General features: G+C 38.9%; 1 protein-coding gene across 1 annotated transcript; it reads right to left on the bottom strand.

Annotated features, from left to right (window-relative positions):
* Positions 1 to 553: 553 nt before the first annotated feature.
* ap3s2 (adaptor related protein complex 3 subunit sigma 2) lies at positions 554 to 5586 on the bottom strand. The gene is made up of 6 exons (XM_076269960.1): positions 5437 to 5586; positions 4911 to 5002; positions 3738 to 3849; positions 2347 to 2418; positions 1493 to 1600; positions 554 to 1105 (listed from the first exon to the last, which is right to left on the bottom strand). Exons 1-6 carry the CDS (start codon positions 5503 to 5505, stop codon positions 980 to 982), a joined length of 579 nt encoding a protein of 192 aa, XP_076126075.1. The 5' UTR covers positions 5506 to 5586; the 3' UTR covers positions 554 to 979.
* Positions 5587 to 14260: the final 8674 nt, after the last annotated feature.

Here is a 14260-nt window from a genome sequence, read left to right on the forward strand (position 1 = left end):
TCATTATCAGATTTCAAGAATGTTCCAGACACAAGACAGAGATTTAGCACACAGATCTAAACCTGATAAATAATTTGCAAAGAGAGTGTGTGTGTATTTGAAATCCAATAGAACTATGCATCTGTACAAGAGAATTTGTATAGTTCACATTAATTGATACCAGTTCTGCCCAAACATTGAATGCTGGAGTGAGAAAAGTCCAATGTGGTCTTAAGATCTGTTTCAAAGTTACTGCTTGAATGACAATAATCCCTGTTAAAGGGCCACATAGCAGATCAACAAAACACAACACAGAACATCTTTAAAGATTTTAAGCCTGTGTAAAACGTTTTTTTTTTGCAGGAGACTCTGCGCCAAGCTGAACGTTTTCACACCTTCATGCCTTCCCTGAGTACCAACAGTAGCGTGCCCTTTGAGATTATGTGTGTGTGTGTGTGAGTGGTGGCCCTATTACCATGGGGAACAAAAGGCTGAATGTTGTTCTCACCTCATCAATACTTACACAATGCGTACATATTTTTAGGGAAAAATAAATAAAAGCCAACAACAGGTATAGACATTAATGTTTTAATGAGAGGAAGTGTGCCATGTTCACAGAACAATATTAGGATATAGCTGTGGTGGCTCCTCAAATGACACTACACGGTATGTTAAACTTTCCTTTGTCTTTTCCTTTATCCTACCATCATCCTCTGTTTTGGAATGTTTGAAATGCTTGGAGTATCCCTATACAAAACAATAAATAAATATATATGTGACATTGCAAGCCTTGGCATGAGCTACTGAAAAGGGTCACAGCTGACACAGCTGTGAAACCTACAGTATGTGAACCATTTGGTAAAGCGTCACACAGATCCAATGGAGGAAGAATCCACACCTCGGTCTCCTATCACCTTTGACACGTACAGAGGAAAACAGGCTTGCAATGTCTCAGTAACATTCAGTGTAACATAATTTAAAATTCAAACAGGCATCTCGATCAGAATGGGGAGAGGCTAGGGACTTTAATGTTGATGTCCCCAATGTTGATGTTGCGAGGGATTTCCGGAAGATTCATATTCTTCACTGCTGACACCGCACGAGCTGGGGCCGCAGACAATCCACCCTGCGACAGAAAAAAAAAAATCAACTCACAATTACACAACACAATTAACTCTAACCTTCAACTACAATAGGCAAACAGGCAAAAACATAAGATATGATATTGTAGAAATCTTTTACATCAGCCATTCTTTTTATTTTATTTTAAGATGTCTGTGATGGCAATACAGTGCATTACAGGGTTTTGTCTATTGACAAAACAATACCATATGTTTAAATGCATCTTAGAATCTAGATTTTCATCCTAGACATTTAACAATGGAAATTGACCAACATAATATAGCAATACAGGTCAAATGATTTCCCCAAACTTTCTCTTGATCTTTCTTCACTACAATGCTGAAGAGGTCACTGGGTAGAGGGTCCCAGTGTGTCCAGTCCAAAGACTAACCTCTGACTTCTCCATTCGGTTCTGCATCTCCACCTGGGCGACAATCTCATTCATGTTGGTCTCCAACACCATGCCACCCATCACAACCTCCTGCAGGATGTAATGGACCTGGGGATGGGATATAAAGTTAGAGTTAAAGTTGACTGATACTGATGCAGACGCTTTTATCCAAAAGCACCAAGGACTTGCAACGGCGGGAATTGAACCCAGGTCGACCGGGATTTGGGCACTCCACTTCAAGTCATGCCTAACCATGCCCCGTAGCTATTCTAAACTCAGTGAAACATAAGGCCTCACAGAGTGTTCGCAGCAAACAAAAACCTGTTTGCAAACGTTTGTCTTTGCCATGCTGATTGTACATCAGATCTGAAATTTAAATTACTCGCTTGAGTTCATTATTACACCATGCAATACAGTATGGCCATATTATTAACTTGACAAGAACTAAAGGGGACTTTTTGTAGGGAAAGCGTTAACTTGGGTCTTAAATGTCCTTTACCACAGTGAGTCTTCTCACTCTGACATAGCTGACATACCAGATTAACAACTGGCTATTAGAAACTAAATGCAGTCAATATTAAATACAGAGCATTTGAATGCCTCTTTCCAAATGAATCTTCCATGGAATATGGATACGTTATCTTATCACCAATCATAAAGATTTAACTTGGCTCATAAGAACACTGTCTGCACTGTTTTAGTGTCATATAACTTTGCTGATTACTGATTACCTCTGCTTTTAAAACAGATAGATCAAACTGCATACAAATGGGCAAATGTTTAGTAGTCTCGGGGGGAATTCTGAATTCTGTCATGGTTGTGAAAGAAAAGAACCTACAGTGTGTAACACAAACCTTATCCATGTGAAAGATGAGGTCCAGTTCACAGACATTCTCAAAGCATTTATCCAAGGTTTCCACAAATACCTGTTATAACAGAGGGAGAGGAATGATATTGAGCCTACAGTAGGTAAACACAAGAAACCATAGCAACCAAAATCCACAGGAACATAAACAGCAACCAATGAGAACACACGGTCCTCTGCTTAGATCTGAGGTAGTGCTGTATTGTTCATGTGATGATGGCCTCCTGTCCATGATGAAAACAGACATGAAATGTGTCAAAAACTAGAATATTGTTGACCCCAGTGACCCCAAACTTAAGAATGATAGTGTAAGTATAAAGTTACAAGAGTTAGCAGTGTTTAGCACTTACATAAGCATGTTACTTTGTTTGTCCAAGCACATATCTAATATTGATTAGTTCACTGAAATTTCATGTGAATAAACAAGCTGCATTTAAACTCATGTCGACCCAAACTGAAACTATAGGTCATGTGCTTCAGGGTCATTGACCATGTCACAAATACTCCCCACTAGATAATGGGTCATTCCATGTCAAATCACCAAGTTTACCAAGGGGCTCACAGGTCATACTTTTAGAAAAATCTGAAGACAAAAAAAATCTATCCTTTGAAGTTTTAAGCCATTTTAAGGATTTTTGGTGAACAAGCCTTTTTGGGCAGTTTTGAAAATCCAGCATATTTCCAAAAATGATTCTGACACTTCTGTAATAAACTAAAGTTACTGCATACACATGCAGATGTATAGAACGTCTGAAGGCTTTGTCTAGCACACTTTTTGAACGTGAAGCTCTAAAAAGGCAAGTTTTTATTTTTTATATCTATTTTTGTTCAGAAATATTTTCAGAGCCTTATATGATAGAAAGTATCACTTCATAATAACAATTAGTGATCTTGACATGCTGTTTTGGATTTCTAGATAAGCATAAGGAGCAGGAGATTTTATTTTATCACTGTGATTTTTGTGTCCTGCTATTTGCACTGTACCTTGATTATTCTCTATTAAGTGCTGCCTTCGTTGTAGCCTACCGGTATTTTATGATCCCCGACAGGCCATGTGTAGCCTACGTTAAACTTTTAGCCTACAGCCAGTTCAACTATTGTGTTTGTGCGGCGTTTGATAAGGGATGTCATGGGTAGGTTGCCATGATTAAGGACGGCTTTCTGTTACTGTTTATGTGAAGGTGTTACATAGCTCAATAAGGATACACTGCATGTTATGCTACATTAACCAAAGGCACATATATCATTGTGTCTGAATTAATATTCAATGGACCCGTGCATCACTGTTAGCCACTGCACATTTCAGTAATATAAAAACAAATCCTGTGTGTGCAAAAAATATCAATAGAAATGCCAAGATCACGTCAAAGGCGGGCTTACCTGAATTAGATCCAAAATTCCCAGCTCACTTTCTGAGGAGTCCACACAGAATACAAAGTAAAGAGTGGCATAATGTCTGTAAATCAGCTTGTAATCTGAACCACCGATTAAACTGAAAGAAAAAATGGTGGAGGATCGTGAGACATGATTCTTCATATAGCCGACAAGATCTGTTCTGATCTACCATGGGCTTGAATGAAATACATGTCTTTTTTTTTTTTTTTTTTTTAAACTAGCATTAAATTGGATTCGATCCTACAATAAATAAGCATACCTATGAGCTCATTATCATATTGCTCAACTTACTGAGCTACTCTCCCTCTCCCAGATGAGCTTTCCAATCATGTATCAGTTAACCACGTAAGCAGCACCCTGGTAACATGTGGTCTTGCATTACATGGCACAAGTGGTTACATTGTCCTTATATCATAACTATACCTTGTACTAGCGACTAGGCCAATTGATGAAAATGAAGAAGGTTTCTTGTAATTGTAAGGATGTGAAAAGAACATATTCTTGTAAACTTGCTTCATTCAATATTTGAATAGCAAAACAAAAGACATCTCAAGCTATATGTAGATCATTTCTTCTCTTGCCATTTAGTTTCAAAGTATACACTACTCTCACAAAAAGTCAGGGATATTTGGCTTTCGGGTGAAATGTCAGGATGAACCTAAAATCCACTATAACCTTTACAGGAGAACTTAAGGTGACCTAAACTTTTTAATGTCCATGTCCAACAGTCCAATGTTTCAGTAGACTTTCTGAATTGAAACATTAAACTTCACCCAAAAGCCAGATATCGGATACCCCTAACTTTTTGTGAGTAGTGTATATAGCCTACCCTAATTACGTCTGCACCCAAGACACCTTTTATTTTGAGCTGATCAACCACACTAAGAATAACAGAAATGTACACTACTACAACACTGGACTGTCCTTCGCAGGCCAAGGTAAACTAGTTGTTGTAGATGCTGACGTTAATGATTGGTTAGCTCAGAGAGTAGAGAATCATGCAGATGGTCAAACTACAGTCGGTTTTTGACACTTTTTGGCAGAAATATGTTTAACATGTCTTTCGTGCGATTGGCTGGAGGCCTAATGCTCATGACATAGATAAAAAACGCGACTTAAAAACCGTCAATAGCGTGATATGTTTATATGTAAAATTACCTTCCACCCTCCAAGAAATTGCAGACATTGTCATCCCTCTTGGACACAAGATGAAAAGTCTCTCTGATAATTTGTTGTTGCATATCTTCCGCCTGTTGAAGATAGATGGGGAATAACATGCATTCAGTTACTAGCTTGCGCTAAAGAGTAGCCCACAGGTAACGGTAAGCATTAACACAAAGTAATTTACAGACACAGGGGCAAAAGTTAAATAGACTCAAAGGGGGGGGGGGGACGCAAAATGCACCCGCTTGAAGCAATTCGCTAGCTCTATCCACACATCTAACGTTATCTCTGTAGTGCTAACTGGCTGCTATAAATAGTCACATACGAAATAACAGATGGGTGTATGGGGATAACGTTTTAAATTGACCAAATACTGAAAGAAAAGACTGAATGAATAACATTAACGTTACTATGGCTGAGCTGGCTTGTTAGGCTAACTCTAAAGCTAGGTCAACTCTAAACCCACATAGATTAGAGTCTACAGAGTCTGATCTTGTTTTGTTTCCAATAATGGACTTACGAAATATTGATAAAACCGGATGAGGCGTGGTTTTCCATGGTTATTGAAAATTAAGATAGCCTTAATCATCTTCTCTCTCTATGAAGACAAATTTCATACAGATATAAACAGTAATGTCAGGTGATCATGCGACGGTCTGCGATGAAGGACCCAAACCTGCTGTGAAAAGTGTTGTCTGAGATTGTGCCTGAAACGTCACTACGATCGTGTGATGTGATTTTCGATTTGTTTTTAGTTGTCATCCACAGATAGTAGCCTACAACTAGCCTAAAACCTGAACTGTGATTGAAAGTGATAGCCCAATAATTATATAAATTGTCTTGAGGGGGATCCATGAAATCTGTATCTGCGTGGATAGGCCTACTAATGGAGAAGAGGAGATCGGAGAAATTCCAATAGGGGGCACTGGTGTACGCGAAACATGTAGTTCATCATATTCATTGAAATGTAGCGAAACGTTTAGGTTATTTTTCAATAGTTTAATGTAAATGTCCATTCCTCTTGTAGTTTCCCCTCTGTTAGCCAGCCTGCTTGTGCACACATGCAGGCCTAATTTGATCATTTTCTCCTCCTCTTTGAGATAGGATCGCCTAAACCAATTAGCCTATCAGAAATTCCAAGCTGAAAATGTAAATGTTGTGGATAATGTAGGTTCAGAGAGAGTCTTCATTCGCCCTGTAATGAGTCATATACCAACTTACGAAGATGATTAATTAACATGAAAACATTACCTGATGACCCTTTAAATGAGAAGCCTTTAGCTACTGTCAATACTTTAGTCAGGCAAGGGAACGGCGTGGGCCCTCAAGTTTCCAAGGTCCCTCAGTTTCTTTTAGTGGTTTCCATACCACTCTCTTCAAATTCCTCTGGACACACTGACCAGGTCCTCATTCTGATTTTCATGTATAAAAAAAAAAAGGTGGGGGGGGGGGATCAATAACATAGGCTAAATCATTGTTCAGTACTGAACACAACCACATGGCCTAGGCCTACTTTGAGATGCTGAGTACATAAAGTCTGCAAATGAGCACTATCATCAGTAAGCCAGTGTCTTAGGGGGGTTCTCACAGTGAAAGAAGCACAGAGGGAAAGTAAATCAAAATCTCATGAACAAGGTAGAACCATACTGACTGATTCCACAGAGGTTGACATGTTCTGACACACCTTTACTGTTTTTGTTAAGGCCTTGTTAAATTATGATATACAAATCCTGCCACTAATCTTTATTGTATGCTGAAATACAATATGTTCATTCTATTCTCTACACACATAGATCTATGAAGCATTTAATGCTGTTCTTACACGTGCATGTGATTAACACATTGATGTTATCAAAAAGACTTGAATATATTGAAAACAACCATTGTAATAGCCTAGGTTAAAGCAAAATAAAATGGGGATAAAGATGAAACAAGCACAAGCCACAGTTCCTTTGAGCTATAAGATGAGACAGAGAGCACATCCAAACAGGGGGAAACACCACCAATTTCTAAGACAGAACATGACATCTGCCAACATTTATGTTTTAGGAAGTTAAGAGAAATCCCCACTGCTTTCACTTCTTTAAATTTATTTTCTTAGAAGCATTTTTCATTTTATTAATATGATGCATTCATTTTTATCATGAAATTCTTGTCATTGTTGGAAGATGCATTTACTGTATGCACATAGGGCAGATTTGTTAGGATTAAGATATGCTAAATAAGATGAATGAGGAGTGAATTCATTTAGGCACAAGTGGACTCCAATCAAGTTGTAGAAGCATCTCAAGGACCATTGATAGAAGTAGGATGCACCAGAGCTCAATTACAAGAGTCATAACAAAGGGTCCGAATACTTATGTAAATGGAATATTTCAGTCTTTTATTTTTTATAAATTTCCAAAACACTCCAAACACCTGTTTTTTTTCGTGGCGTGTTGGAGTATTGTGTGTAGATTGATAAAAATAATTGAATCAATTTTAAGATGAATCTGAAACATAACAAAATGTGGAAAACTTGTGTCTAAAAATGTTCCGGTTGCACTGTATACTGTAGTGCTCATTTCAAAACCCAGCACCTGTTGGTATTGAGGTGCATTAGTGCACCTCAATATAGCATTATTATTATTATTCATTATAGCATGGGCATCTTTCATATGGCAAAGCACAAATCCGGTAATTCAGAATGATGCAGGTTTTGAGCAAAACCATCGATGTATCTTTCAGGGAAGACCTTGTATATTTCAAGAAAACAATGCCAAACTTCATTCTAGGTGCTAAAATGGCCTGTCTGCAGACCAGACCTGTCACACTAGGTGCATCATGGAATGAGAAACATGGTTAAGAAGACCTCAGACTATTGAGCAACAGAAATCCTAAATCAGGCAAAAATGGGACAATATTTCATTCATATCATTCCCAATTCTAGCAGCTGACCTCAGTTCCCAAATATTTACAGGATGTTTGTTAAATTAAGAGGTGGAGACACACAGTGGCAAACATGCCCCTGCCCACCTTTTTTGAGAGGTGTTGCTGGCAGCAAATTCAATCTTTTTTCCAAAAACAATATTTCTTTTCTCCAACAGTTGATATGTTGTCTTTTAACTGTCATGTCCCATGGACTCATATACAAGTCTATTGATTTGAAAATGCATTAATGTATTTATCTATTATGCCTGTAAGGATAACATGAAAGGATCTGTACTTATTTAAAAAACAATATTTTATTATAAATATCATCATATGACATGAGAGTTATACCACATTTTAAATGGACCATTTACTGCTCATTTTCAAACTACACAACAATGATTATATGGGAACAGCAGCATTTGTTCATCTGTTTGTACCCTCTATTTAGGACGGTCCCATTGAGATACAGTATCTGTTCTGCTGGAATATGGCCAAAGATCGAAGTAGCTTAAGTCAGCTGGATAATAATTCACTGTCAACGCTGGTTAGTTTCGGAGGGACTTCTCCCAAGACGACCAAAGCTGATGATGATTCATTCACCGATGGGAGACTGTAGAAGGTCCTGTCTTTTTGTCCAACTTGGTGACAATGTTATTTACCCAGCCCAGGGTAGAGTTCACACAGAACTCCTTATGTAGTATTGTTTTAAACCTGAGATGAGAAAATAAGATGACCACAGACACGGGAAATGTCATTGAAACAGACATAGGTTGGAGAAGATAATCAATTTATTTTATTTCAATTGTCCACAGACTTTATCTCATTGTACCCAATAACTACAAAACAGATTCAAGACAAAAATGTAAGTTTTTACTTTCCATAGTGCCAATAAAATATCTAATTAATGCCTAATACTTACACACGTGATTTCAGGGCACATCTACTGCTGGTTGTGAAGTAAGACACCACCCTGCCTGCTGGTATCGGCCCAGGGTAATGTTTTACACAGCAGCGGTCAGTAGTAACGCCATACTGAGCTGTAACAGATCAAGCAATGGTTACTTATACAGAAGTACTTATACAGAAGCTTGTCTCACAATTTGACATACATTGTGATGGATTGATGTAAGCCTACAATGTATGTACATGGTTTCCATTCACCACTAACTGAGATGACCAGCACCAGAAGAGCAGCCAGGGTCCTCATGGTGACAGATGCATGATTATTTTGAGGCTGAAGAGAGCAGATGTTATTTGTGAAGAAGACTGAAGTGCTTATTGACTATATAGTGGATTCAAACACCTTCTTGGAAGGAAGGGGAAACTCCATCATATCTCACAGCAACATGTGACGGCAGTGCCTTGAGTTAAATTCAACAACACTATTGTTCTTCTTTCTGACTTCCACAGAGAATGTTCTGCCTAGAAGAGCACCTCTTGGAAAAAAGAAAGTATAATTGTATTCTTTATCATGACATTGTTTGTTGTAAAATGATTCTGCTAGTGGGTACTAGATGATGGGAGAAGTCATGCTATTTTCTCTGGCCTGTGAAAGGGCACGCGTCTGTCATAGGCAAAGGTGGCTTTTCCAACACAGCGTGGACAATGACTTTTACAAGTTGATTTGAAACCAAGTAAGCCTACTGCACTATGTAATCATGTTGTCATGTTGATTGGGTTTTTAAGATGTTTGTTAAAATGGAGTCAAATCTAAGAGAAAGCTGTTTATGTGCGTGTCTGAAAACGAAGAAAGATGCGCGGTAGAAAGACTATATGACAATTAATCTAAGTGTGCGTATTTTAAAATAAAATAGCAAATTTCATTTTAACCTAATTTTAAGTGTATCAAAATAAACTACAAAATACATTAGCCTCACCATGTATCAAAATAATCATCAATAAGTATTTTTATGTTTTGAAAGTAATAAAAATACTCGGTTACACTTTACTTGACAGTATCGACATAAGAGGGACATGACACTGTCATGAACGTGTCATAAACAAGTCATAAACGTTTATGACATAACGCTTCTGTTATTAAGTGTCATTCGGTTTTTGTCATAACAAGTTAGGATTAGGGTTAGGTTTAGGGTTAGAGTTAGGGTTCATGTGTCATGACAGTGTCATGTGTTCATGACAGTGTCATGTCACTCTTATGTCGATACTGTCAGGTAAGTTGTTACCAAATACTTTTTAAAGGGATCATGATATCACTTTGCAAACCTTCCATATCTGTCTATTTAATTTATTCCTTCATCAGTACACTACAGTGTTTGAGAGCAGCAGCTTTTCTCTGCCTACGAGACATGCCATAACCTGCAAACAGTCAACGGATCAACTATGCTTACCTGCCTATTACATCTCATAGCATCAGAGATACATTCAAAAAGTCACAACTGAACTTGTCTAGCGGTACAAAGTGGACACAAATCTCTGATATTGCCAATGCATGCCCTTATTGAACAATATTACAGAGCAACCACATAACTGGTTCCATGTGTTCTGATTGGATGATTAAAGTTGTCAAGTTCTCAAGATCTTCTTAGATGGTGTCTTCAAAGATGCTTAGGACATGATATGCTCATCGGTGTCCCATGCACGCATCACTGGTGAGTATGTGACGAGAATTGCATCATCTTTGCAGAATGCGTGGGTCAGGGGTCTCAAACACCCGGCCCGCGGGCCAAATCCGGCCCGCGTCCGGCCCAATTCCGGCCCGCGACGTATGTCAAAATAATAATGTAATCCGGCCCTTGAGACTTTTTAATTGTGACAAACAACGATACTGATTAAAATAGACGATAGTTCCAAGTACGGTGACAAATCTCATTTGTACTCTGATCCACTATGTGCTAGACATCCAGAGCTTCATTCAAACCCAAAATCGCTGCGCAAAGTTTTCAGGAAGGCTACACGCGAGAAACACAAAGACGCAGGGGCGCCTGCAGGAATTAATGCTATGGTACGCACACCCATCCCCCCCCCCGGCAAAAAAAAATTCACGCGTGGACAATATTTGTCCGTTTCCCGGTTTATATAGCATAGCAACATTCACATGCAATAATACAACAACAACGTCTTCAATGACCTATTCATTTGGACAACTTGATACAGCCCTATACAGGCTAAAGTTACCTTTAGTTTTGTTCTAGCTTACCATGACGTCTGGCTTTAAACAGCTGTCTAATGCAGTCTAACGTTCTGACAAGCAATTGCCTACCTTGTTCTTGCCCATCTGGAATAACTCCTAGCTTTGCTGCATCCATTCTTTCTGTTTTCGTTGTTTAAACTTGTGATATCCATGATGAGTATTGAGTTAGTGAATTAGCTCAACATTGTGTGCTGATAATATAGATAGCCGAGTAAAAGAAAACAAGTAGCCTAGTTGCGTGCCTGCGTGCGTATTCTCTCTCTCCTGCTCAAACAAAATGTGTGCGCGTTAATTTTGATAACGTGTTCACTAACTTCAATAGACAATTGTAAATTGTAGCCTGATGGCATGCAGCTAATGGGATACTGTCGATAGTTGGGAAGGTATGGTGGGCCAAAACACTCCGGATATTTTCTCTTGTTGAGTAGCCTGATGGTACGCACAGTGCGTACGGACGTACACCTGCAGGCGCGCCTGCAAAGACGTGCATTTGTAATGATGCGGAAGCGATGCAGGCCATAGTGTTGCGTAAATTGAAGCAGAAATTAAGCAGAAATAGACCTACACAAAAAACATTTACGTGTGATGAAGTCTTAGGTAGGCTATGTTATTCACCTATTCTAAATCTGAAGGAGAATATCCTTTTGGAGACTAGATGTACCGCAGAGCGGTACAAAATATGACCGCCGCCCAGTCCAGCACATTTTTTCCACAAAAAGAAATCACGCTGAAAGGCCTATATGATTCTAACTGTCTCACTAAATTGCATTATCCACACTCAATTCTCACTGGTATCTGCTAGACAACAAGTACCAAAACATGATTAGTTCATAGATTTCACATGTAAAATTCATTTTATACAACCCCACCTCCATCTTGCCTGTTCATAATTATGAGAAATTCTTGATTGTTTGTGTTATGTTTATGTTAAGTGTGTGGGTGTGTGGGTGTGTGTGTGTGTGAGTGTGTGTGTGTGTGTGTGTGTGTGTGTGTGTGTGTGTGTGTGCGTGCTTGTGTGTGTGCCTGCGTATGTGCCTGTGCATGGAAGCGTACATATGTCTACTGTGTGAGTATGTGTCATACGCAGTGCCGGCCCAAGCCTTTTGGGGGCCCTAAGCAGAATTTGATTTGGGGGCCCCCTCCCACAACGCAGTCACCTGTGCTTGGTGATAATTGACAACTTCACACTATAATGTCATATTATAAATTAATACAGTGAGGTTATGTATTAATACAGCGACTGATTATGAACTACTGTCCCCCTGGACACAGATGCATAAGGACCCTCTCCCCCTACCCTCTTTGTGCAAATGTGGGTACAAACGGGTGTGTGTGTGTGTGGGGGGGGGGGGGGGGGGTAGATGTGATTTCCTGTATTCTGGTGCATTTTTGGGATGGTCAGCTGGAGAAGGGCAGTACCTAAATTTGTTCAGATTCATAGCCTTTTGCTTTTTGACTTATTGGTGGTGAATTCACACAACTACTTGGGGTTCAGGGTCCCTTGACCTCTTGGGCTCGGTAGGCTCATTCAGTAATCCATCCTTGCTCACATGCCAAAAATGTTTAGGGGCTCCAATCTAGACTTCTGGCCCCTATGTGCTTGGTAAACCAATGTATTAATATAGTTGTTATTTACACCAACCCTGTCACCTTTTAATCTTAGAGGGTACTAAAATCACAGATTTATTTGAAACATTCATATTCAAAGTGAAGCACTAAGGGTGGTTTACTGAAGTTGAATTGACAAATAACAAAATACAACAGCATTTGTATTTGTTGTAAACAAGTACATCAGTTTAATGACTTGTTTTTCAACAGATTTGCTGAACAAATCCGCAAATGTGCATTAAATGAGCAATTTTCAACTACAAAATAAAAACAAAATAGACAAACATTAATAATCAAAAATAAAATGTCCCAAAAAATAGATAATTATTCCTACTTCGTTCCTGGTTTTTAGGCATCTGCAACTCTGCAGTGGACGAATCTGCAATGATTAAATTAATACATAAATAAAAAAAAAAAAAACGATGTTAAATGTGTTGTGTCATATTAACAGGCTATGTAACCATTTGCCATCAAGAAAACCTCACCTTCTGGTAGGTAGAGTTAGGTAGAGGTAGAGATGTGCTCCAAAGGACTTCAACAGTGTCTCTGAAAAAAAAAAAAATATTGCATAAGTGCATAGTTGATCGAGCAGAATGAGTTTATTTTGCTATCATTACTTACACTCAAATAACAAGCAATTCCACATGTAACAATTCATATTCTATTGGCAAATGAGGCATACTCAAAAGAGTATACTTAATTGCAGTATGGTGAACGCTTAACATGGTGATCGATCTACTGCAGCCTAAATATTAGGGTAGCACCGCTACATCACTTGCCACTATCTTAATCAAATGTACATTTATTTTCATCACAGAAGTCTCCCCACCCAACATGGTATATTTTCTCAAACACTACCATCTCTCTCCAAAGATCTTAGAGCAGAGCGGACGTACTGTTCCATCTTTGCCTATGAAGCTGGAACGTTACCGATGCCCAGAGTCGCGCTAGTCAGTGGGTTGGGTTGGGACTGGGAGCCTGGGCTTAGTCTGTTGTTGCTATCAGACTTACCACTATGTCACATATTATAGAGCAGTAATAAACTATCAACACTTTCAGGTGCGAAATCAGAAACAATCCCTCTGTGGTAAATTTGCCTTCAGCTACGTTTTCATGTAGCTACTGTAGTGCTAATGTCCACTTCAGTCAGCTAGCTAACTTTAATTGAGAGGCGGTTAGAGCCGAAACTGTACTGTACCGTACTTTTGTCCTGTCCTCTGTCTTGCGGATGTTGCGTAGTGTCTCGCGGCACTGTCTTGCGGAAGTCGCGTACTATCTTGTGGCACTGTATTGCGGAAGTTGGCTAGTGGTATCAAAGATTCTAGACAGATCACGAACAAAGCTATTTTTTGTCTTTATTTGTTTCGTTGGAAAATACAATTTCAATGTCGGGATGTTAGGAAGACGCGTGGCTTGTAGAAAGTGGGTTATTAACTTACAACGCTGAATGTAGGGCGACGTCTGGCCAATATTATTCTGCTGTAAAACATGTTTTTGTTTATCCAGCATTGTCTTGCTTAAGTTACGTTGTGCCTTGCAGAACTGTCTTGTGTAAAGGTATGTGTGCTAGGTGTGTAGCGCTGTCATGATGGTTGTCTCGTGGAAAGTTAGATAAAACGCCAAATAAAAACACAAGTATCCGTTGTCGACCTCAGTTGCTTTGGAAATGTTT

This window comes from Alosa pseudoharengus, unplaced genomic scaffold, assembly GCF_046254945.1.
Source record: "Alosa pseudoharengus isolate Yale_2024_CS ecotype anadromous, Long Island Sound unplaced genomic scaffold, YU_APseudo_1.1 YU_APseudo_1.1_scf_10, whole genome shotgun sequence".
Taxonomy (NCBI): Eukaryota; Metazoa; Chordata; class Actinopteri; order Clupeiformes; family Clupeidae; genus Alosa; species Alosa pseudoharengus.

Excerpts from the sequence above, each read along its gene's own strand:
- ap3s2 (XM_076269960.1), bottom strand. The coding sequence starts at position 5,505 with ATGATTAAGGCTATCTTAATTTTCAATAACCATGGAAAACCACGCCTC. Across the intron at positions 5,003-5,436 it reads TCCGGTTTTATCAATATTTC|GCGGAAGATATGCAACAACA; the intron begins GTAAGTCCATTA and ends TATCTTCAACAG. Across the intron at positions 1,601-2,346 it reads TCATCTTTCACATGGATAAG|GTCCATTACATCCTGCAGGA; the intron begins GTTTGTGTTACA and ends TCCCATCCCCAG.